The following is a 20475-nucleotide window of genomic DNA, read 5'->3' as shown; positions in this document are numbered from 1 at the left end:
AACACAAGTTCAAAGGGACTGAAGCCAAGAGATTCTTGTACAGATTCTCTAACGCCAAACAACAACATGTGTATACCTTCGTCCCAATCTCTTTTGTTTTCAAAACAATAAGATCTCATCATATTCTTCAATGTTTGATGAAAACGTTCTAAAGCACCCTGAGATTCTGGATGATAAGCACTAGACTTATACTGCTTGATCTGGAGCTGGTACATGACTTGTTGAAAAATACCAGACATGAAATTCGAACCTTGGTCCGATTGAACAGCTAGCTTTTGGAAGACCAACCAATGTAAAGAATTTAACCAAAGCCTTGACTGTGTTAGGGGCCTTAATATTTCTGAGTGGAATGGCTTCAGGAAAGCGTGTGGAAGCACACATAATAGTTAAAAGATACTCATTCCCAGACTTAGTTTTGGGTAGAGGACCTACACAGTCTATAATGACTCTACTAAATGGTTCCTCAAATGCTGGAATGGGGTGCAGAGGTGCCACAGGGATTTTCTGATTAGGTTTCCCTACCACCTGACAAGTATGACAAGACCTACAAAAATCAGCCACATCCCGTTTCAACTTGGGCCAAAAGAAGTGATCTAAGATCCTGTTATAAGTCTTGGTCACACCTAAATGCCCTGCCATAGGTACATCATGAGATAAACTCAGAATATCTTGCCTATACCTTGGTGGGACAACTATTTGATTGACAACCTTCCAGTCTTCTTCGGGAGACACATCAGGGGGGCGCCACTTACGCATCAACACACCTGACCGACGGAAGTAACAAACCGGGACTTTCTCAGCCTCTTCCTCACTCAAAGCCCGATTACACAATAAGGAGATTTCAGGATCTTTTTCCTGTTCTACTATAAGCTCCTCTCTAGACAAGGATGATTTACTCATCATGTCAGCCAAAGAAGTATCCTTGTTAGGAATAACTCTATCACTATCAAAGTCTACAGGATTGCTCAAAAGATCACACTTGCCCCCGATATCCTCTATATCATGAGCCAAGAAAGTGTCACCTAACCCTGGACTATTATGATCCTCAACTACTGCAACATCAGAAACCTTCTTACTCATTGAACGAGTTACAGCACAAGAAGGGAAAATACCAGGAAATTCCTGTTGAATAGTCTCAGCATCACCTGTTTTATCAGGAATACTGGACACTAAGGGATCTACCCTAACTTTCTCTCCAGCCAAGTCATTGCCTAAAATGAGCGATACGCCCTCTATGGGAAGTTCCGGTCTAACACCAATGGTGACAGGCCCAGTTACTAAGTCTGACTTTAAATAAACACAATGGAGAGGCACATTAACAAAACCTAACTCTACACCTTGAAGCAAAACACTACTACCACATGAGGTCTCCTCAGACAAAGGCACTACGCCATCTGATATTAAAGAATGAGAAGCCCCAGTATCTCTCAAAATCTTCACAGGTTTCAAGTTGGTGATATCACTAGTAAGTGAAACAAAACCTTCAGAAATGAAGGGAGGGTACTTCTCCAAGACACTATCAGACTCTGAGCTCTTAATCTCAACAGACACTTTAGAATCTTCCACAATATTACTAAGTTTCTGACTAGGCTTTGACATAGCTAACACAGAAGGAACTGACTGTTTACGCCTTTGCTCCTTACGCTGGAGAGAATAACATTCAGACATAGTATGCCCTACTTTCTTGCAGTAATTACAAACAGGACCAGAAGGAGACCCCACACCTGCCCTATGATCTGTTTTAGAATCAGACTTAGTCTTATCACCTACATTAGGTTTGTCGTTAGAAGGGCCACTTAAGGTTGGGTTCCTAGGCTGACCAAATTTACTAGTACCTGTGGTACTGTTTTTGTCTTGAGAACTGTTTTTAACAAATGAGCTTTTGTGGGTGAGAGCGTAATCATCAGCCATTGTAGCTGCTTCACTAAGTGTTTCAACCTTTCTCTCATCTAAATGAGTTTTTATGTTGATGTGGACACAACGTTTAAACTCCTCTATCAACAATAATTGCCTCAATTTACCGAAATCCTCATCAATTTCTTTAGAATCACACCACCTATTAAATAATTGTTCTTTTTCTCTGGCAAATTCTACATGAGTTTGTTCATCACTCTTTCTCGAGTTTCGAAATTTCTGGCGGTAAGCCTCAGGAACTAACTCATAACCTTTCAAAATAGCTTTCTTGACTACTTGGTAATTTGAAATCTCATCTACAGATAAAGAAGAATAAATGTCTCTAGCTTTACCAATCAAGACACTTTGAAGAAGCATTGTAAGCTTATCTTCAGGCCATTTCATACTATCAGCTATTTTCTCAAAATGCAAAAAATACTTGTCAACTTCTTTCTCTTGAAAAGGAGGAACTAACCTTATGTTTTTACTAACATCAAAACCTCTGTTTCCTTGTAAACCCCTAAAAGATGGATTACTTGAACTGTCCTGAGAAGCTAGCTCTAATTCTTTAATTCTAAGTTCTGTTTCAGCTTGAATTTTCTGCTTCTCTAGCTCTAACATCTGATCTCTCTCTTTTTCTTTTAATTCTCTTTCAATTTCTTTTTCTTTTAATTCTCTTTCAATTTCTTTTTCTCTTAACTCCTTTTCTATTTCTCTTTCTCTCATTTCTTTCTCTATTTGTTTCATTTTCATTTCATGTTCAAGTTCCATTTGTCTAATTTGAATTTCTGAACTGACTGTTTCCTCTGTACTATCTAATGCACTAGAGTCAAATTTGCCATTGTCAACAAAATATCTTATAATTACATTCCTAATTTCAGCTTTCCTCAAATTAGTTTTGATAGTTAGGCCTAAATGTTTACCCAATAACAGTAAATCCTTCTTACTAACTTGCAAAAGAACTTCCAGGGATGGCGCTTTAACAAACTGTTCTACCTGCATAGAAGTCATGTCTATCTAGCTGTTGGTTTCAAATGTAAACTCAAAGTTTGTACACAAATTTTGAAAATTCTTAATCAATTTTTCAAAGTTAGATTTCACAAATTAAATATCGATCTCGGACACGAGCCCCCAATTCCTGTTACATGAACGAATAACAGAAATGAGAAACCAGCAGCTAAATTCAAAACACAATTTAATTATATATACAATATTGTACAGAGATGGTTTACAATATCTAAAGTAATTTGTGGTGGTACAAGAGTAATACGATGATTTAAAGTGTTACTTATCTGTATGCGAATGTCCTGGTATAATCCTTGATCCTCCCAGGTTTCAAATTAACAATAATCACAAATCCACAAGGAAAATGAATGTCCACAGATGATTTGTAAAGTTCCAGGCAATATGAATAAATCCACACAAAGTGTTGTAATAATCCACAGATAAAGTCACAATAGCTCTCCCAATAGAATCTTATATGGCACTGCACAATTCTTGATATGTCTCATTACAGGTCTCATTACAGTTCTGATTAGCTTTGGACAGTTGGAGTATATATAGCTAAACCCTAATTCAAGAAGAATATTGGAGAACCTTCTACTTCTAGAAATATCTAACTAAAAACAGTAAACAAATAAACACACAGAACTTTCTGGAAATAGATCATTCTAGATCTCTACTTATAATCAACATGTTTACAAACATATTTGTTTATACATGATAATATTCTAGAAAGTTCTATAACCTAAATCAATGATATGACCTTTATAGGATGTATTGATAATAAAGCTAAGGGAGTTATCTCCCTTATCTCATAACTACATGTATTTAGTGTCATACATAACAAATAACAGTAGTATCTTTTAAGTTTCGGATTATGAATCAAAATCACTTAGGTGATGCATCCGGGTCCCTCCCCATAACAAGGATATGAATTGTCTTACACAGTATTAGGACTGGGATTAATGTCTTGTTACCATCTCATTTGATCTTGAACAATCTTGATCTGTTTTTCTTTAATGAATGATCTTGACTTACATTGATCAGGTTCACAAGGGATATCATAGGGATAGCCAAGGAACACAAACCTTTTATGAGATTACCACTGCAACGGCTGATATTTTGACCTCGAATGACTTTGACCTACAATCGAATGTTACAGAGGTCAAATGTAGTGTTTGCTATGATCCCAGTACAGCTAATATTTGATGTTGGATAACCTTGACCTACTATATCCATGGGTACAGAGGTCAAATGTAGTGTTTTCTATGATCCCAGTGCAGCTGGTATTTGACTTTGAATAGCCTTGACCTACTATATCCATAGGTACAGAGGTCAAATGTAGTGTTTTCTATGATCCCAGTACAGCTGGTATTTGACTTTGGATAGCCTTGACCTACTATATCCATAGGTACAGAGGTCAAATGTTGTGTTTTCTATGATCCCAGTACAGCTGGTATTTGACTTTAGATAGCCTTGACCTACTATATCCATAGGTACAGAGGTCAAATGTTGTGTTTTCTATGATCCCAGTACAGCTGGTATTTGACTTTGAATAGCCTTGACCTACTATATCCATAGGTACAGAGGTCAAATGTTGTGTTTTCTATGATCCCAGTACAGCTGGTATTTGACTTTGGATAGCCTTGACCTACTATATCCATAGGTACAGAGGTCAAATGCTGTAATTGGATACAATATATTAAATGACTGATCAATCAATGCAAAAACCTTTTTCCACTGTCATATACATTATGTATTTTATCATTTTCATTCTATGTTGTTCTATTCACTTTAAGTCCGCTTGTTTTGCTCTGTCCATTGTGTAGATCATTGGTAACAATTAATGTGATGTCAGTTTCTGAATTTGTTCTGATGACGGTTGGCCTAACCATCCAAAACATGCAGACTAATAAATAACTACCAAGGTACAGAATCTTTGGTGTTGATGCTTCATTCTTCTTCACACTTGTAATTACGTGTTAACATATTTTAAGACGCTGGGTCTGAGGAGGATCTCCTTACTGGGTTGGAGTGATGGAGGAAACACCGGGATGATCCTAGCAGGCAAAGAACCGTCATTGGTCAGTAAGCTAGTGGTGTGGGGAGCCAACGCTTACGTCACCCAACAGGATGTGGACGCTTTCCAAAGTAAGATACAGTAGAGATATTAAATAGTTTGTTATCAATATAGCACACCCATTCATCTCTGTACCTTTTATATTGAACTTAATTTACATTGGTATAGGATAAAAAAAAGTTTATTTAGAGATAAATTGCTTAACATTTAGTTTGTATAGTATACATCATGGTGAACAAACAACATGATTTATGTAATGTAAAGGCTTAAATGGTTAATAGGGTGAAAGCCATACTTTAATGTAAACTCCAATGATGAAAACTACATGAATTCAAACTTCATTATTAATACACGTTATTTCCCAGAAATAAGAGATATTTCATCATGGAGTGATCGGATGAGGGAACCATTTATGAAGCTGTATGGAAAAGATTATTTCCAGAAACACTGGAGTTTATGGGTGGATGCTTACATAGCTTATTTCACAGACAGGAGAGGTAATTAAGATATGTATGTAGGTTTGTGCATGATGTACTATACATCGGCCCTTGCCAGCTGACAAATTATACCATAAACAAAGTAATAAAGTGAAGTAACTCTGAAAAATCAGTGACATAACATACAAAACATTGATAACGCCATAACATAAACAAAAAAATATTACTGACGTAACACACAAAACATTGATAACACACATAACAATGATAACACACATACCATTGATAACACACATAACATTGATAATGGACATAACATTGATAACACACATAACATTGATAACACACATAACATTGATAACACACATAACATTGATAACACACATAACATTGATAACACACATAACATTGATAACACACATAACATTGATAACACACATAACATTGATAACACACATAACATTGATAACACACATAACATTGATAACACACATAACATTGATAACGCACATAACATTGATAACACACATAACATTCATAACACACATAACATTGATAATGCACATAACATTGATAACACACATAACATTGATAACACTCAAAACATTGATAACACACTTAACCTTGATAACGCACAATACATTCATAATGCACATAACATTGATAACGCACAAAACATTGATAACGCACATAACATTGATAACACACAAAACATTGATAACGCACATAACATTGATAACACACATAACATTGATAACACACATAACAATATGATACACAACTTAACTTGATAACGCACATAACATTGATAACCACATAACATTGATAACCACATAACATTGATAACCACATAACACACATAACACAACATTGATAACGCACATAAACATTGATAACACACATAACATTGATAACACACACATAACATTGATAACGCACATAACATTGATAACGCACATAACATTGATAACACACATAACATTGATAACACACATAACATTGATAACACACAAAACATTGATAACACACAAAACATTGATAACACACATAACATTGATAACGCAAATAACATTGATAACGCACATAACATTGATAACGCACATAACATTGATAACACACATAACATTGATAACGCACATAACATTGATAACGCACATAACATTGATAACACACAAAACGTTGATAACACACAAAACATTGATAACACACATAACATTGATAACACCCTTAACATTTATAACACCCATAACATTGATAACGCATATTAACATTGATAACACACATAACATTGATAACGCACATAGCATTGATAATGCACATAACATTGATAACACACAAAACATTGATAACACACAAAACATTGATAACGCACATAACATTGATAATGCACATAACATTGATAACACACAAAACATTGATAACACCCATTGATAACGCACATAACATTGATAACACACATAACATTGATAACGCCATAACATAAACGAAAAAATTACTGACATAACACACAAAACATTGATAACACACATAACATTGATTACACACAAAACATTGATAACACACAAAACAACACACATAACATTGATAACATTGATAACACACATATTATTGATAACACACATATTATTGATAACACACATAACATTGATAACACACAACACAAAGCATTGATAACACACATAACATTGATAACACACATAACATTGATAACACACATAACATTGATAACACAAAACATTGATAACACACAAAACATTGATAACACACATAACATTGATAACACAAAATTGATATTGACATAACATTGATAACATTGATAACACAAACATTGATAACACACATAAACATTGATAACACACATAACATTGATAACACACAAAACATTGATAACACACATAACATTGATAACACACATAACATTGATAACACACAAAACATTGATAACACACATAACATTGATAACACAAATAACATTGATAACACACATAACATTGATAACACACATAACATTGATAACACACATAACATTGATAACACACATAACATTGATAACACACAAAACATTGATAACACACATAACATTGATAACACACATAAAATTGATAACACATGTAACATTGATAACACACAAAACATTGATAACACACATAACATTGATAACACACATTACATTGATAACACACATAAAATTGATATCACACATAACATTGATAACATTGATAACACACATAACATTAATAATGCACAAAACATTGATAACACACAAAACATTGATAACGCACAAAACATTGATAACACACAAAACATTGAAAGTCATTATAAGTTAAAGGAAAGCTAGCTGTCATTATAAGTTAAAGGAAAGCTAGCTGTCATTATAAGTTAAAGGAAAGCTAGCTGTCATTATAAGTTAAAGGAAACCTAGCTGTCATTATAAGTTAAAGGAAAGCTAGCTGTCATTAAGTTAAAGGAAAGCTAGCTGTCATTATAAGTTAAAGGAAAGCTAGCTGTCATTATAAGTTAAAGGAAAGCTAGCTGTCATTATAAGTTAAAGGAAAGCTAGCTGTCATTATAAGTTAAAGGAAAGCTAGCTGTCATTATAAGTTAAAGGAAAGCTAGCTGTCATTATAAGTTAAAGGAAAGCTAGCTGTCATTATAAGTTAAAGGAAAGCTAGCTGTCATTATAAGTTAAAGGAAAGCTAGCTGTCATTATAAGTTAAAGGAAAGCTAGCTGTCATTATAAGTTAAAGGAAACCTAGCTGTCATTAAAGTTAAAGGAAAGCTAGCTGTCATTATAAGTTAAAGGAAAGCTAGCTGTCATTATAAGTTAAAGGAAAGCTAGCTGTCATTATAAGTTAAAGGAAACCTAGCTGTCATTATAAGTTAAAGGAAAGCTAGCTGTCATTATAAGTTAAAGGAAAGCTAGCTGTCATTAAGTTAAAGGAAACCTAGCTGTCATTATAAGTTAAAGGAAAGCTAGCTGTCATTATAAGTTAAAGGAAAGCTAGCTGTCATTATAAAGTCATTAAAGTTAAAGGAAAGCTAGCTGTCATTATAAGTTAAAGGAAAGCTAGCTGTCATTAAGTTAAAGGAAAGCTAGCTGTCATTATAAGTTAAAGGAAAGCTAGCTGTCATTAAGTTAAAGGAAAGCTAGCTGTCATTATAAGTTAAAGGAAAGCTAGCTGTCATTATAAGTTAAAGGAAACCTAGCTGTCATTAAGTTAAAGGAAAGCTAGCTGTCATTATAAGTTAAAGGAAAGCTAGCTGTCATTATAAGTTAAAGGAAAAAAGGAAAGCTAGCTGTCATTAAAGTTAAAGGAAACCTAGCTGTCATTATAAGTTAAAGGAAACTAGCTAGCTGTCATTATAAGTTAAAGGAAACTAGCTGTCATTATAAGTTAAAGGAAAGCTAGCTGTCATTATAAGTTAAAGGAAAGCTAGCTGTCATTATAAGTTAAAGGAAAGCTAGCTGTCATTATAAGTTAAAGGAAAGCTAGCTGTCATTATAAGTTAAAGGAAACCTAGCTGTCATTATAAGTTAAAGGAAACCTAGCTGTCATTATATTTTGTTCCGGAAAGGTAGTTAAAGGAAACCTAGCTGTCATTATAAGTTAAAGGAAAGCTAGCTGTCATTATAAGTTAAAGGAAAGCTAGCTGTCATTATAAGTTAAAGGAAAGCTAGCTGTCATTATAAGTTAAAGGAAAGCTAGCTGTCATTATAAGTTAAAGGAAAGCTAGCTGTCATTATAAGTTAAAGGAAAGCTAGCTGTCATTATAAGTTAAAGGAAAGCTAGCTGTCATTATAAGTTAAAGGAAAGCTAGCTGTCATTATAAGTTAAAGGAAAGCTAGCTGTCATTATAAGTTAAAGGAAAGCTAGCTGTCATTATAAGTTAAAGGAAAGCTAGCTGTCATTATAAGTTAAAGGAAAGCTAGCTGTCATTATAAGTTAAAGGAAAGCTAGCTGTCATTATAAGTTAAAGGAAAGCTAGCTGTCATTATAAGTTAAAGGAAAGCTAGCTGTCATTATAAGTTAAAGGAAACCTAGCTGTCATTATAAGTTAAAGGAAAACTAGCTGTCATTATAAGTTAAAGGAAAGCTAGCTGTCATTATAAGTTAAAGGAAAGCTAGCTGTCATTATAAGTTAAAGGAAAGCTAGCTGTCATTATAAGTTAAAGGAAAGCTAGCTGTCATTATAAGTTAAAGGAAAGCTAGCTGTCATTATAAGTTAAAGGAAAGCTAAGCTAGCTGTCATTAAAGTTAAAGGAAAGCTAGCTGTCATTATAAGTTAAAGGAAAGCTAGCTGTCATTATAAGTTAAAGGAAAGCTAGCTGTCATTATAAGTTAAAGGAAACCTAGCTGTCATTATAAGTTAAAGTAAACCTAGCTGTCATTATAAGTTAAAGGAAACCTAGCTGTCATTAAGTTAAAGGGCCTTTAAAGGAAAGCTAGCTGTCATTATAAGTTAAAGGAAAGCTAGCTGTCATTATAAGTTAAAGGAAAGCTAGCTGTCATTATAAGTTAAAGGAAAGCTAGCTGTCATTATAAGTTAAAGGAAAGCTAGCTGTCATTATAAGTTAAAGGAAAGCTAGCTGTCATTATAAGTTAAAGGAAAGCTAGCTGTCATTATAAGTTAAAGGAAAGCTAGCTGTCATTATAAGTTAAAGGAAAGCTAGCTGTCATTATAAAGTTAAAGGAAAGCTAGCTGTCATTAAGTTAAAGGAAACTAGCTGTCATTATAAGTTAAAGGAAAGCTAGCTGTCATTATAAGTTAAAGGAAAGCTAGCTGTCATTATAAGTTAAAGGAAAGCTAGCTGTCATTAAGTTAAAGGAAAGCTAGCTGTCATTATAAGTTAAAGGAAAGCTAGCTGTCATTATAAGTTAAAGGAAACCTAGCTGTCATTATAAGTTAAAGGAAAGCTAGCTGTCATTATAAGTTAAAGGAAAGATAGCTGTCATTATAAGTTAAAGGAAAGCTAGCTGTCATTAAGTTAAAGGAAAGCTAGCTGTCATTATAAGTTAAAGGAAAGCTAGCTGTCATTATAAGTTAAAGGAAAGCTAGCTGTCATTATAAGTTAAAGGAAACCTAGCTGTCATTATAAGTTAAAGGAAACCTAGCTGTCATTATAAGTTAAAGGAAAGCTAGCTGTCATTATAAGTTAAAGGAAAGCTAGCTGTCATTATAAGTTAAAGGAAAGCTAGCTGTCATTATAAGTTAAAGGAAAGCTAGCTGTCATTATAAGTTAAAGGAAAGCTAGCTGTCATTATAAGTTAAAGGAAAGCTAGCTGTCATTAAGTTAAAGGAAAGCTAGCTGTCATTATAAGTTAAAGGAAAGCTAGCTGTCATTATAAGTTAAAGGAAAGCTAGCTGTCATTATAAGCTAGCTGTCATTATAAGTTAAAGGAAAGCTAGCTGTCATTATAAGTTAAAGGAAAGCTAGCTGTCATTATAAGTTAAAGGAAAGCTAGCTGTCATTATAAGTTAAAGGAAAGCTAGCTGTCATTATAAGTTAAAGGAAAGCTAGCTGTCATTATAGTTAAAGGAAAGCCTAGCTGTCATTATAAGTTAAAGGAAAGCTAGCTGTCATTATAAGTTAAAGGAAAGCTAGCTGTCATTATAAGTTAAAGGAAAGCTAGCTGTCATTATAAGTTAAAGGAAATTATAAGTTAAAGCTAGCTGTCATTATAAGTTAAAGGAAAGCTAGCTGTCATTATAAGTTAAAGGAAAGCTAGCTGTCATTATAAGTTAAAGGAAAGCTAGCTGTCATTATAAGTTAAAGGAAAGCTAGCTGTCATTATAAGTTAAAGGAAAGCTAGCTGTCATTAAGTTAAAGGAAAGCTAGCTGTCATTATAAGTTAAAGGAAAGCTAGCTGTCATTATAAGTTAAAGGAAAGCTAGCTGTCATTATAAGTTAAAGGAAACCTAGCTGTCATTATAAGTTAAAGGAAAGCTAGCTGTCATTATAAGTTAAAGGAAAGCTAGCTGTCATTATAAGTTAAAGGAAAGCTAGCTGTCATTATAAGTTAAAGGAAAGCTAGCTGTCATTATAAGTTAAAGGAAACCTAGCTGTCATTATAGTTAAAGGAAACTAGCTGTCATTATAAGTTAAAGGAAACTAGCTGTCATTATAAGTTAAAGGAAAGCTAGCTGTCATTATAAGTTAAAGGAAAGCTAGCTGTCATTATAAGTTAAAGGAAAGCTAGCTGTCATTAAGTTAAAGGAAAGCTAGCTGTCATTAAGTTAAAGGAAAGCTAGCTGTCATTATAAGTTAAAGGAAAGCTAGCTGTCATTAAGTTAAAGGAAAGCTAGCTGTCATTATAAGTTAAAGGAAAGCTAGCTGTCATTATAAGTTAAAGGAAAGCTAGCTGTCATTATAAGTTAAAGGAAAGCTAGCTGTCATTATAAGTTAAAGGAAAGCTAGCTGTCATTATAAGTTAAAGGAAAGCTAGCTGTCATTATAAGTTAAAGGAAAGCTAGCTGTCATTATAAGTTAAAGGAAAGCTAGCTGTCATTAAAGTTTAAAGGAAAGAAATAGCTGTCATTATAGTTAAAGGAAAGCTAGCTGTCATTATAAGTTAAAGGAAAGCTAGCTGTCATTATAAGTTAAAGGAAAGCTAGCTGTCATTATAAGTTAAAGGAAAGCTAGCTGTCATTATAAGTTAAAGGAAACCTAGCTGTCATTATAAGTTAAAGGAAAGCTAGCTGTCATTATAAGTTAAAGGAAAGCTAGCTGTCATTATAAGTTAAAGGAAACCTAGCTGTCATTATAAGTTAAAGGAAAGCTAGCTGTCATTATAAGTTAAAGGAAAGCTAGCTGTCATTATAAGTTAAAGGAAAGCCTAGCTGTCATTATAAGTTAAAGGAAACCTAGCTGTCATTATAAGTTAAAGGAAACTAGCTGTCATTATAAGTTAAAGGTCAAAGTTAAAGAAACTAGCTGTCATTATAAGTTAAAGGAAACCTAGCTGTCATTATAAGTTAAAGGAAAGCTAGCTGTCATTATAAGTTAAAGGAAAGCTAGCTGTCATTATAAGTTAAAGGAAACTAGCTGTCATTAAGTTAAAGGAAAGCTAGCTGTCATTATAAGTTAAAGGAAAGCTAGCTGTCATTATAAGTTAAAGGAAAGCTAGCTGTCATTATAAGTTAAAGGAAAGCTAGCTGTCATTATAAGTTAAAGGAAAGCTAGCTGTCATTATAAGTTAAAGGAAAGCTAGCTGTCATTATAAGTTAAAGGAAAGCTAGCTGTCATTATAAGTTAAAGGAAAGCTAGCTGTCATTATAAGTTAAAGGAAAGCTAGCTGTCATTATAAGTTAAAGGAAAGCTAGCTGTCATTATAAGTTAAAGGAAAGCTAGCTGTCATTATAAGTTAAAGGAAAGCTAGCTGTCATTAAGTTAAAGGAAAGCTAGCTGTCATTATAAGTTAAAGGAAAGCTAGCTGTCATTATAAGTTAAAGGAAAGCTAGCTGTCATTATAAGTTAAAGGAAACCTAGCTGTCATTATAAGTTAAAGGAAAGCTAGCTGTCATTAAAGTTAAAGGAAAGCTAGCTGTCATTATAAGTTAAAGGAAACCTAGCTGTCATTATAAGTTAAAGGAAAGCTAGCTGTCATTATAAGTTAAAGGAAAGCTAGCTGTCATTATAAGTTAAAGGAAACCTAGCTGTCATTATAAGTTAAAGGAAAGCTAGCTGTCATTATAAGTTAAAGGAAAGCTAGCTGTCATTATAAGTTAAAGGAAAGCTAGCTGTCATTATAAGTTAAAGGAAAGCTAGCTGTCATTATAAGTTAAAGGAAAGCTAGCTGTCATTATAAGTTAAAGGAAAGCTAGCTGTCATTAAGTTAAAGGAAAGCTAGCTGTCATTAAGTTAAAGGAAAGCTAGCTGTCATTATAAGTTAAAGGAAACCTAGCTGTCATTATAAGTTAAAGGAAACCTAGCTGTCATTATAAGTTAAAGGAAACCTAGCTGTCATTAAGTTAAAGGAAAGCTAGCTGTCATTATAAGTTAAAGGAAAGTTAAAGGAAAGCTAGCTGTCATTATAAGTTAAAGGAAAGCTAGCTGTCATTAAGTTAAAGGAAACCTAGCTGTCATTATAAGTTAAAGGAAAGCTAGCTGTCATTATAAGTTAAAGGAAACCTAGCTGTCATTATAAGTTAAAGGAAAGCTAGCTGTCATTATAAGTTAAAGGAAAGCTAGCTGTCATTAAGTTAAAGGAAAGCTAGCTGTTAATTAGCTGTCAAGTTAAAGGAAATTTTGCTCCGGAAAGTCATTAAAGTTAAAGGAAAGCTAGCTGTCATTATAAGTTAAAGGAAAGCTAGCTGTCATTATAAGTTAAAGGAAAGCTAGCTGTCATTATAAGTTAAAGGAAAGCTAGCTGTCATTATAAGTTAAAGGAAACCTAGCTGTCATTATAAGTTAAAGGAAACCTAGCTGTCATTATAAGTTAAAGGAAAGCTAGCTGTCATTATAAGTTAAAGGAAAGCTAGCTGTCATTATAAGTTAAAGGAAAGCTAGCTGTCATTATAAGTTAAAGGAAAGCTAGCTGTCATTATAAGTTAAAGGAAACCTAGCTGTCATTAAGTTAAAGGAAACCTAGCTGTCATTATAAGTTAAAGGAAAGATAGCTGTCATTATAAGTTAAAGGAAAGCTAGCTGTCATTATAAGTTAAAGGAAACTAGCTGTCATTATAAGTTAAAGGAAACTAGCTGTCATTATAAGTTAAAGGAAAGCTAGCTGTCATTATAAGTTAAAGGAAAACTAGCTGTCATTATAAGTTAAAGGAAACCTAGCTGTCATTATTAAGTTAAAGGAAACCTAGCTGTCATTATAAGTTAAAGGAAAGCTAGCTGTCATTATAAGTTAAAGGAAAGCTAGCTGTCATTATAAGTTAAAGGAAACCTAGCTGTCATTATAAGTTAAAGGAAAGCTAGCTGTCATTATAAGTTAAAGGAAAGCTAGCTGTCATTATAAGTTAAAGGAAACCTAGCTGTCATTATAAGTTAAAGGAAAGCTAGCTGTCATTATAAGTTAAAGGAAAGCTAGCTGTCATTATAAGTTAAAGGAAAGGTAGCTGTCATTATAAGTTAAAGGAAAGCTAGCTGTCATTATAAGTTAAAGAAAAGCTAGATGTCATTATAAGTTAAAGGAAAGCTAGCTGTCATTATAAGTTAAAGGAAAGCTAGCTGTCATTATAAAGTTCATTAAGGAAAGACTAGCTGTCATTATAAGTTAAAGGAAAGCTAGCTGTCATTATAAGTTAAAGGAAAGCTAGCTGTCATTATAAGTTAAAGGAAAGCTAGCTGTCATTATAAGTTAAAGGAAAGCTAGCTGTCATTATAAGTTAAAGGAAAGCTAGCTGTCATTATAAGTTAAAGGAAACCTAGCTGTCATTATAAGTTAAAGGAAAGCTAGCTGTCATTAAGTTAAAGGAAAGCTAGCTGTCATTAAGTTAAAGGAAAGCTAGCTGTCATTATAAGTTAAAGGAAACCTAGCTGTCATTAAGTTAAAGGAAAGCTAGCTGTCATTATAAGTTAAAGGAAAGATAGCTGTCATTATAAGTTAAAGGAAAGCTAGCTGTCATTATAAGTTAAAGGAAAGCTAGCTGTCATTATAAGTTAAAGGAAAGCTAGCTGTCATTTATAAGTTAAAGGAAAGCTAGCTGTCATTATAAGTTAAAGGAAAGCTAGCTGTCATTATAAGTTAAAGGAAAGCTAGCTGTCATTATAAGTTAAAGGAAACCTAGCTGTCATTAAAGTTAAAGGAAACCTAGCTGTCATTATAAGTTAAAGGAAAGCTAGCTGTCATTATAAGTTAAAGGAAAGCTAGCTGTCATTATAAGTTAAAGGAAAGCTAGCTGTCATTATAAGTTAAAGGAAAGCTAGCTGTCATTATAAGTTAAAGGAAAGCTAGCTGTCATTATAAGTTAAAGGAAAGCTAGCTGTCATTATAAGTTAAAGGAAAGCTAGCTGTCATTATAAGTTAAAGGAAAGCTAGCTGTCATTATAAGTTAAAGGAAAGCTAGCTGTCATTATAAGTTAAAGGAAAGCTAGCTGTCATTAAGTTAAAGGAAAGCTAGCTGTCATTATAAGTTAAAGGAAACCTAGCTGTCATTATAAGTTAAAGGAAAGCTAGCTGTCATGTTATTAAGTTAAAGGAAAGCTAGCTGTCATTATAAGTTAAAGGAAACCTAGCTGTCATTATAAGTTAAAGGAAAGCTAGCTGTCATTATAAGTTAAAGGAAACCTAGCTGTCATTATAAGTTAAAGGAAAGCTAGCTGTCATTATAAGTTAAAGGAAAGCTAGCTGTCATTATAAGTTAAAGGAAACTAGCTTAAAGGAAACCTAGCTGTCATTATAAGTTAAAGGAAAGCTGTCATTATAAGTTAAAGGAAACTAGCTGTCATTATAAGTTAAAGGAAACTAGCTGTCATTAAAGTTAAAGGAAAGCTAGCTGTCATTATAAGTTAAAGGAAAGCTAGCTGTCATTATAAGTTAAAGGAAAGCTAGCTGTCATTATAAGTTAAAGGAAAGCTAGCTGTCATTATAAGTTAAAGGAAAGCTAGCTGTCATTATAAGTTAAAGGAAACCTAGCTGTCATTATAAGTTAAAGGAAAGCTAGCTGTCATTATAAGTTAAAGGAAAGCTAGCTGTCATTATAAGTTAAAGGAAAGCTAGCTGTCATTATAAGTTAAAGGAAAGCTAGCTGTCATTATAAGTTAAAGGAAACCTAGCTTTCTTATAGCTGTCATTATAAGTTAAAGGAAAGCTAGCTGTCATTATAAGTTAAAGGAAAGCTAGCTGTCATTATAAGTTAAAGGAAAGCTAGCTGTCATTATAAGTTAAAGGAAAGCTAGCTGTCATTAAGTTAAAGGAAAGCTAGCTGTCATTATAAGTTAAAGGAAAGCTAGCTGTCATTATAAGTTAAAGGAAAGCTAGCTGTCATTATAAGTTAAAGGAAACCTAGCTGTCATTATAAGTTAAAGGAAAGCCTAGCTGTCATTATAAGTTAAAGGAAAGCTAGCTGTCATTAAGTTAAAGGAAACTAGCTGTCATTATAAGTTAAAGGAAAGCTAGCTGTCATTATAAGTTAAAGGAAAGCTAGCTGTCATTATAAGTTAAAGGAAAGCTAGCTGTCATTATAAGTTAAAGGAAAGCTAGCTGTCATTAAGTTAAAGGAAAGCTAGCTGTCATTAGTCATTAAGTTAAAGGAAACCTAGCTGTCATTAAGTTAAAGGAAAGCTAGCTGTCATTATAAGTTAAAGGAAAGCTAGCTGTCATTATAAGTTAAAGGAAACCTAGCTGTCATTATAAGTTAAAGGAAAGCTAGCTGTCATTATAAGTTAAAGGAAACCTAGCTGTCATTATAAGTTAAAGGAAAGCTAGCTGTCATTATAAGTTAAAGGAAAGCTAGCTGTCATTATAAGTTAAAGGAAAGCTAGCTGTCATTAAGTTAAAGGAAACCTAGCTGTCATTATAAGTTAAAGGAAAGATAGCTGTCATTATAAGTTAAAGGAAAGATAGCTGTCATTATAAGTTAAAGGAAAGCTAGCTGTCATTATAAGTTAAAGGAAAGCTAGCTGTCATTATAAGTTAAAGGAAAGCTAGCTGTCATTATAAGTTAAAGGAAAGCTAGCTGTCATTATAAGTTAAAGGAAACCTAGCTGTCATTATAAGTTAAAGGAAAGCTAGCTGTCATTATAAGTTAAAGGAAAGCTAGCTGTCATTATAAGTTAAAGGAAAGCTAGCTGTCATTATAAGTTAAAGGAAAGCTAGCTGTCATTATAAGTTAAAGGAAAGCTAGCTGTCATTATAAGTTAAAGGAAAGCTAGCTGTCATTAAAGTTAAAGGAAAGCTAGCTGTCATTATAAGTTAAAGGAAAGCTAGCTGTCATTATAAGTTAAAGGAAAGCTAGCTGTCATTAAGTTAAAGGAAAGCTAGCTGTCATTATAAGTTAAAGGAAAGTCTAGCTGTCATTATAAGTTAAAGGAAAGCTAGCTGTCATTAAGTTAAAGGAAAGCTAGCTGTCATTATAAGTTAAAGGAAACCTAGCTGTCATTATAAGTTAAAGGAAAGCTTAAAGGAAACCTAGCTGTCATTATAAGTTAAAGGAAAGCTAGCTGTCATTAAAGTTAAAGGAAAGCTAGCTGTCATTATAAGTTAAAGGAAAGCTAGCTGTCATTATAGTTAAAGGAAACTAGCTGTCATTATAAGTTAAAGGAAACCTAGCTGTCATTATAAGTTAAAGGAAAGCTAGCTGTGTATGGGTCCTTAAATTAAGGGTATGCTAATTGTGTAAGGCTGATTTAAAATTCAAAACCCAGAAGTGGACAGCTAGCTATATATATAGTAGCCGTAAGTAAATACACAACTGAACCACTTGGTCACCGCGGACCCTTAATCCATTGCTCAGTTATAACAATTCATTCCTGATTTACAACAGATTTTTCTTGTTTGTGTAATATTTTATGTTCACCATGCATTATGAGTAAAATGTAAATCAGACCTCTTTTTGTTTTCCAGGCTGTTGGTGATGCCAGAGGGAAAACACAACCTGCATATACGATACTCAAAAGAATTTAACACCATTGTTGAAGGATTCTTGAAGAAATAGTTTAAATGCTAACTGGTTCATTTTATTGTAAATAAATGCTGTAAACATACATATTTTATAATCTAATTTTAGGGCATTTCGTACCAATAACAGCTGATCTCGCCATTGATTGTATTTCCGGTATGTCATTGATAACTGAATCCCAAATTCATCATTAATTGTGCTAATTCTTGCTCCAAATCGATTTCACCAAAATAAGAATGTTTATAGCTAAATCTATAAAAATTCTGGAATTTTTTTCTGAAATAGAAAAAAAGGTAATAAAATGTAAAATTTATTTTCTATTTTTATGTAATGATGTTTACAATGTTTTGTCGATATTATATCTTTTTTTCATTTGATGAAGATTTTAATTATATACATATAAACAGAGAATTGTTATAGTTCTCAAAAATTCAAATAAATGAGACAAGAAATACTAAGATATAGATCGAAACTTCTGAAGTAAGTTTGATAGAGAATAAACATTGTAAACTGAATAACAAGGCGGAAAATGTTTATACAATACACTATATAATAGGTGCCATTATATTTTTCCATAATTATTATTTGTGTGAGGATGTGTGTGTGTGGCGGTGTGTGAGAGAGGATGAGGGTGTGTGTATGTGTTCTTGATGTTAGTTTATTTTACTATTATTTTTTTATATTTTGTAGACATATAATCAAAGTTATTGGTATAGATCATATTGCATTATTTTCCTCTCCGATGGTACACCAAAAATCTTAAATGCAGAAAATTAGATTTAATATGCACCATGATATTGCAAATTAAATAACTTTTTACTGTCAAGATATTCTTGGTTTCTCATTTTGAGTTTTTCTTTACAGAGCATAATTTTATTTACCAGTATTGGCATCCTAGATACTCCAGGGGTTTCGACCACTTACGATCTCTACACCCCAGGACTATCTCATAGTAAAACTGAAGGCAGTTCACAGGGAAAAATCTGAACTAATCACAGGCCAGCAAAAATTTCCTTTGAAGAGAACATAGAGAGCGACGCTAAACTTCAAAGCCACAAAGTCAACCACAGTGTAACGTTATAGGACTCTTTTGATGAGATAGTCTAGGGGTGTAGAGATTGTAAGTGATCAGAACCCCTGGAGTATCGAGGATGAGGTATTAAGGGTATATTATACAAGATGCTTCATAGAAACAGATAACATCTTATACAATGTACATACAACAGTGTATTAAATATCAAAGAAACACAACATGACAATTTATTGACTCGTGCCCTATCCTGGCCTCGCACTCACGATCTACGGCACCAAATCGCCTAGCCAAACATACTTGCGCCTTCTACCACTGCGCCACATCCACATCCCCAATACACCTCCGTGTATTATTTTATAGTACAATACATACAACTGTTGATATTGCTGATAAACATTGCCTTATCTACACTTAATTCATTCTGAAATCTTTCGATTTTATGAATGGCTATTTCAGGATAAAATCACTATATAACAAGACCCTCCGTGCGTTCCAAAAGTGATACGGCACCACCAAATGGAAAGCGTTTGGATTTTCCCATGATGCGGCACCCATATGAAAGATACGCTTTGAATGTAAAAGCAGAAACATATATGTTTCTGGTAAAAGCCAGGTATTTTCGGTGTTAACAATAAAATGGATATAAAAGTAAAACATAAATAGTTTCGGAATACATTGAAGTAAATAATCCATGTAGTTTTATCGGATATAAATAACATCTGTCTTCTTTTCAACAAAGAAAACATTCCGATCACAAATGAAAAATCTCGGGTCCGCCATCTTGGATCTTAGTGGTACGCTTCTGAAAAGCTGGTACGGTGCGTTCCATTTGAGATACAACAGATTCGTATCGATACAACTGGTACGAGTCTGCAAATGGAACGCACGGTTACTATATATCATATATATATATATATGTCCTTGACTTTCAAATAAAAGGTTGTTTTTATTAATGGTGTTTTTTCTCTTTTTTCTTTTTTTTATCTTTTCTATTTACATGAACATATTTTGAATTTAAACGGTTGTCATTTTCTGTTTTAAATCTAACTAAGGTGCCTGATCTCGTATCATATACATCCACATATGAGATATAATTATGTAGACATGTGATTGACACATTCGGATTTGGTTGTCAGAGTAACCATATACAGGTATGTTATATAGTACTTCAATACATACTGATGGAAATTATTAGATTTGGGTGTACATGCTTAATAAAAGAATGATCAAATACATGACTTTGTTGTTTTAAATTTCAGTGTTTAAAATATGTGTATGAAAATTAAATTAGCTATCTTGAATCAGTTGCAGCAATGATATTTATAATTAGTAAGGAGTTGATTGTTGAATTAAGTAATAAAAGAAGACGTAATAGGGGTCACCCAGGGATCTGTTATTTGAACTTGTTTCTCCTCTTACATTAAAGTGTAATATCACAGCCATACCAAAGTTTTTAGGGA

At 33.1% G+C, this 20475-nt stretch overlaps 1 protein-coding gene across 1 annotated transcript in view; it reads left to right on the top strand.

Moving 5' to 3' along the window:
• LOC138316814 (valacyclovir hydrolase-like) overlaps nt 1–20248 on the top strand; it is a 33015-nt gene extending 12767 nt beyond the window's left edge. Inside the window, exons 5-7 of the mRNA XM_069258471.1 lie at nt 4893–5046; nt 5341–5472; nt 17909–20248. Of these exons, the coding sequence (XP_069114572.1) occupies nt 4893–5046; nt 5341–5472; nt 17909–18018 (396 nt within the window). The 3' untranslated portion in view covers nt 18019–20248. The remainder of the gene's footprint in view (nt 1–4892; nt 5047–5340; nt 5473–17908) is intronic.
• Nucleotides 20249–20475: the final 227 nt, after the last annotated feature.

The sequence above is a fragment of the Argopecten irradians genome, chromosome 2 (assembly GCF_041381155.1).
Source record: "Argopecten irradians isolate NY chromosome 2, Ai_NY, whole genome shotgun sequence".
NCBI classification, from domain to species: domain Eukaryota; kingdom Metazoa; phylum Mollusca; class Bivalvia; order Pectinida; family Pectinidae; genus Argopecten; species Argopecten irradians.
This window is presented reverse-complemented; position numbering and strand designations above follow the sequence as displayed.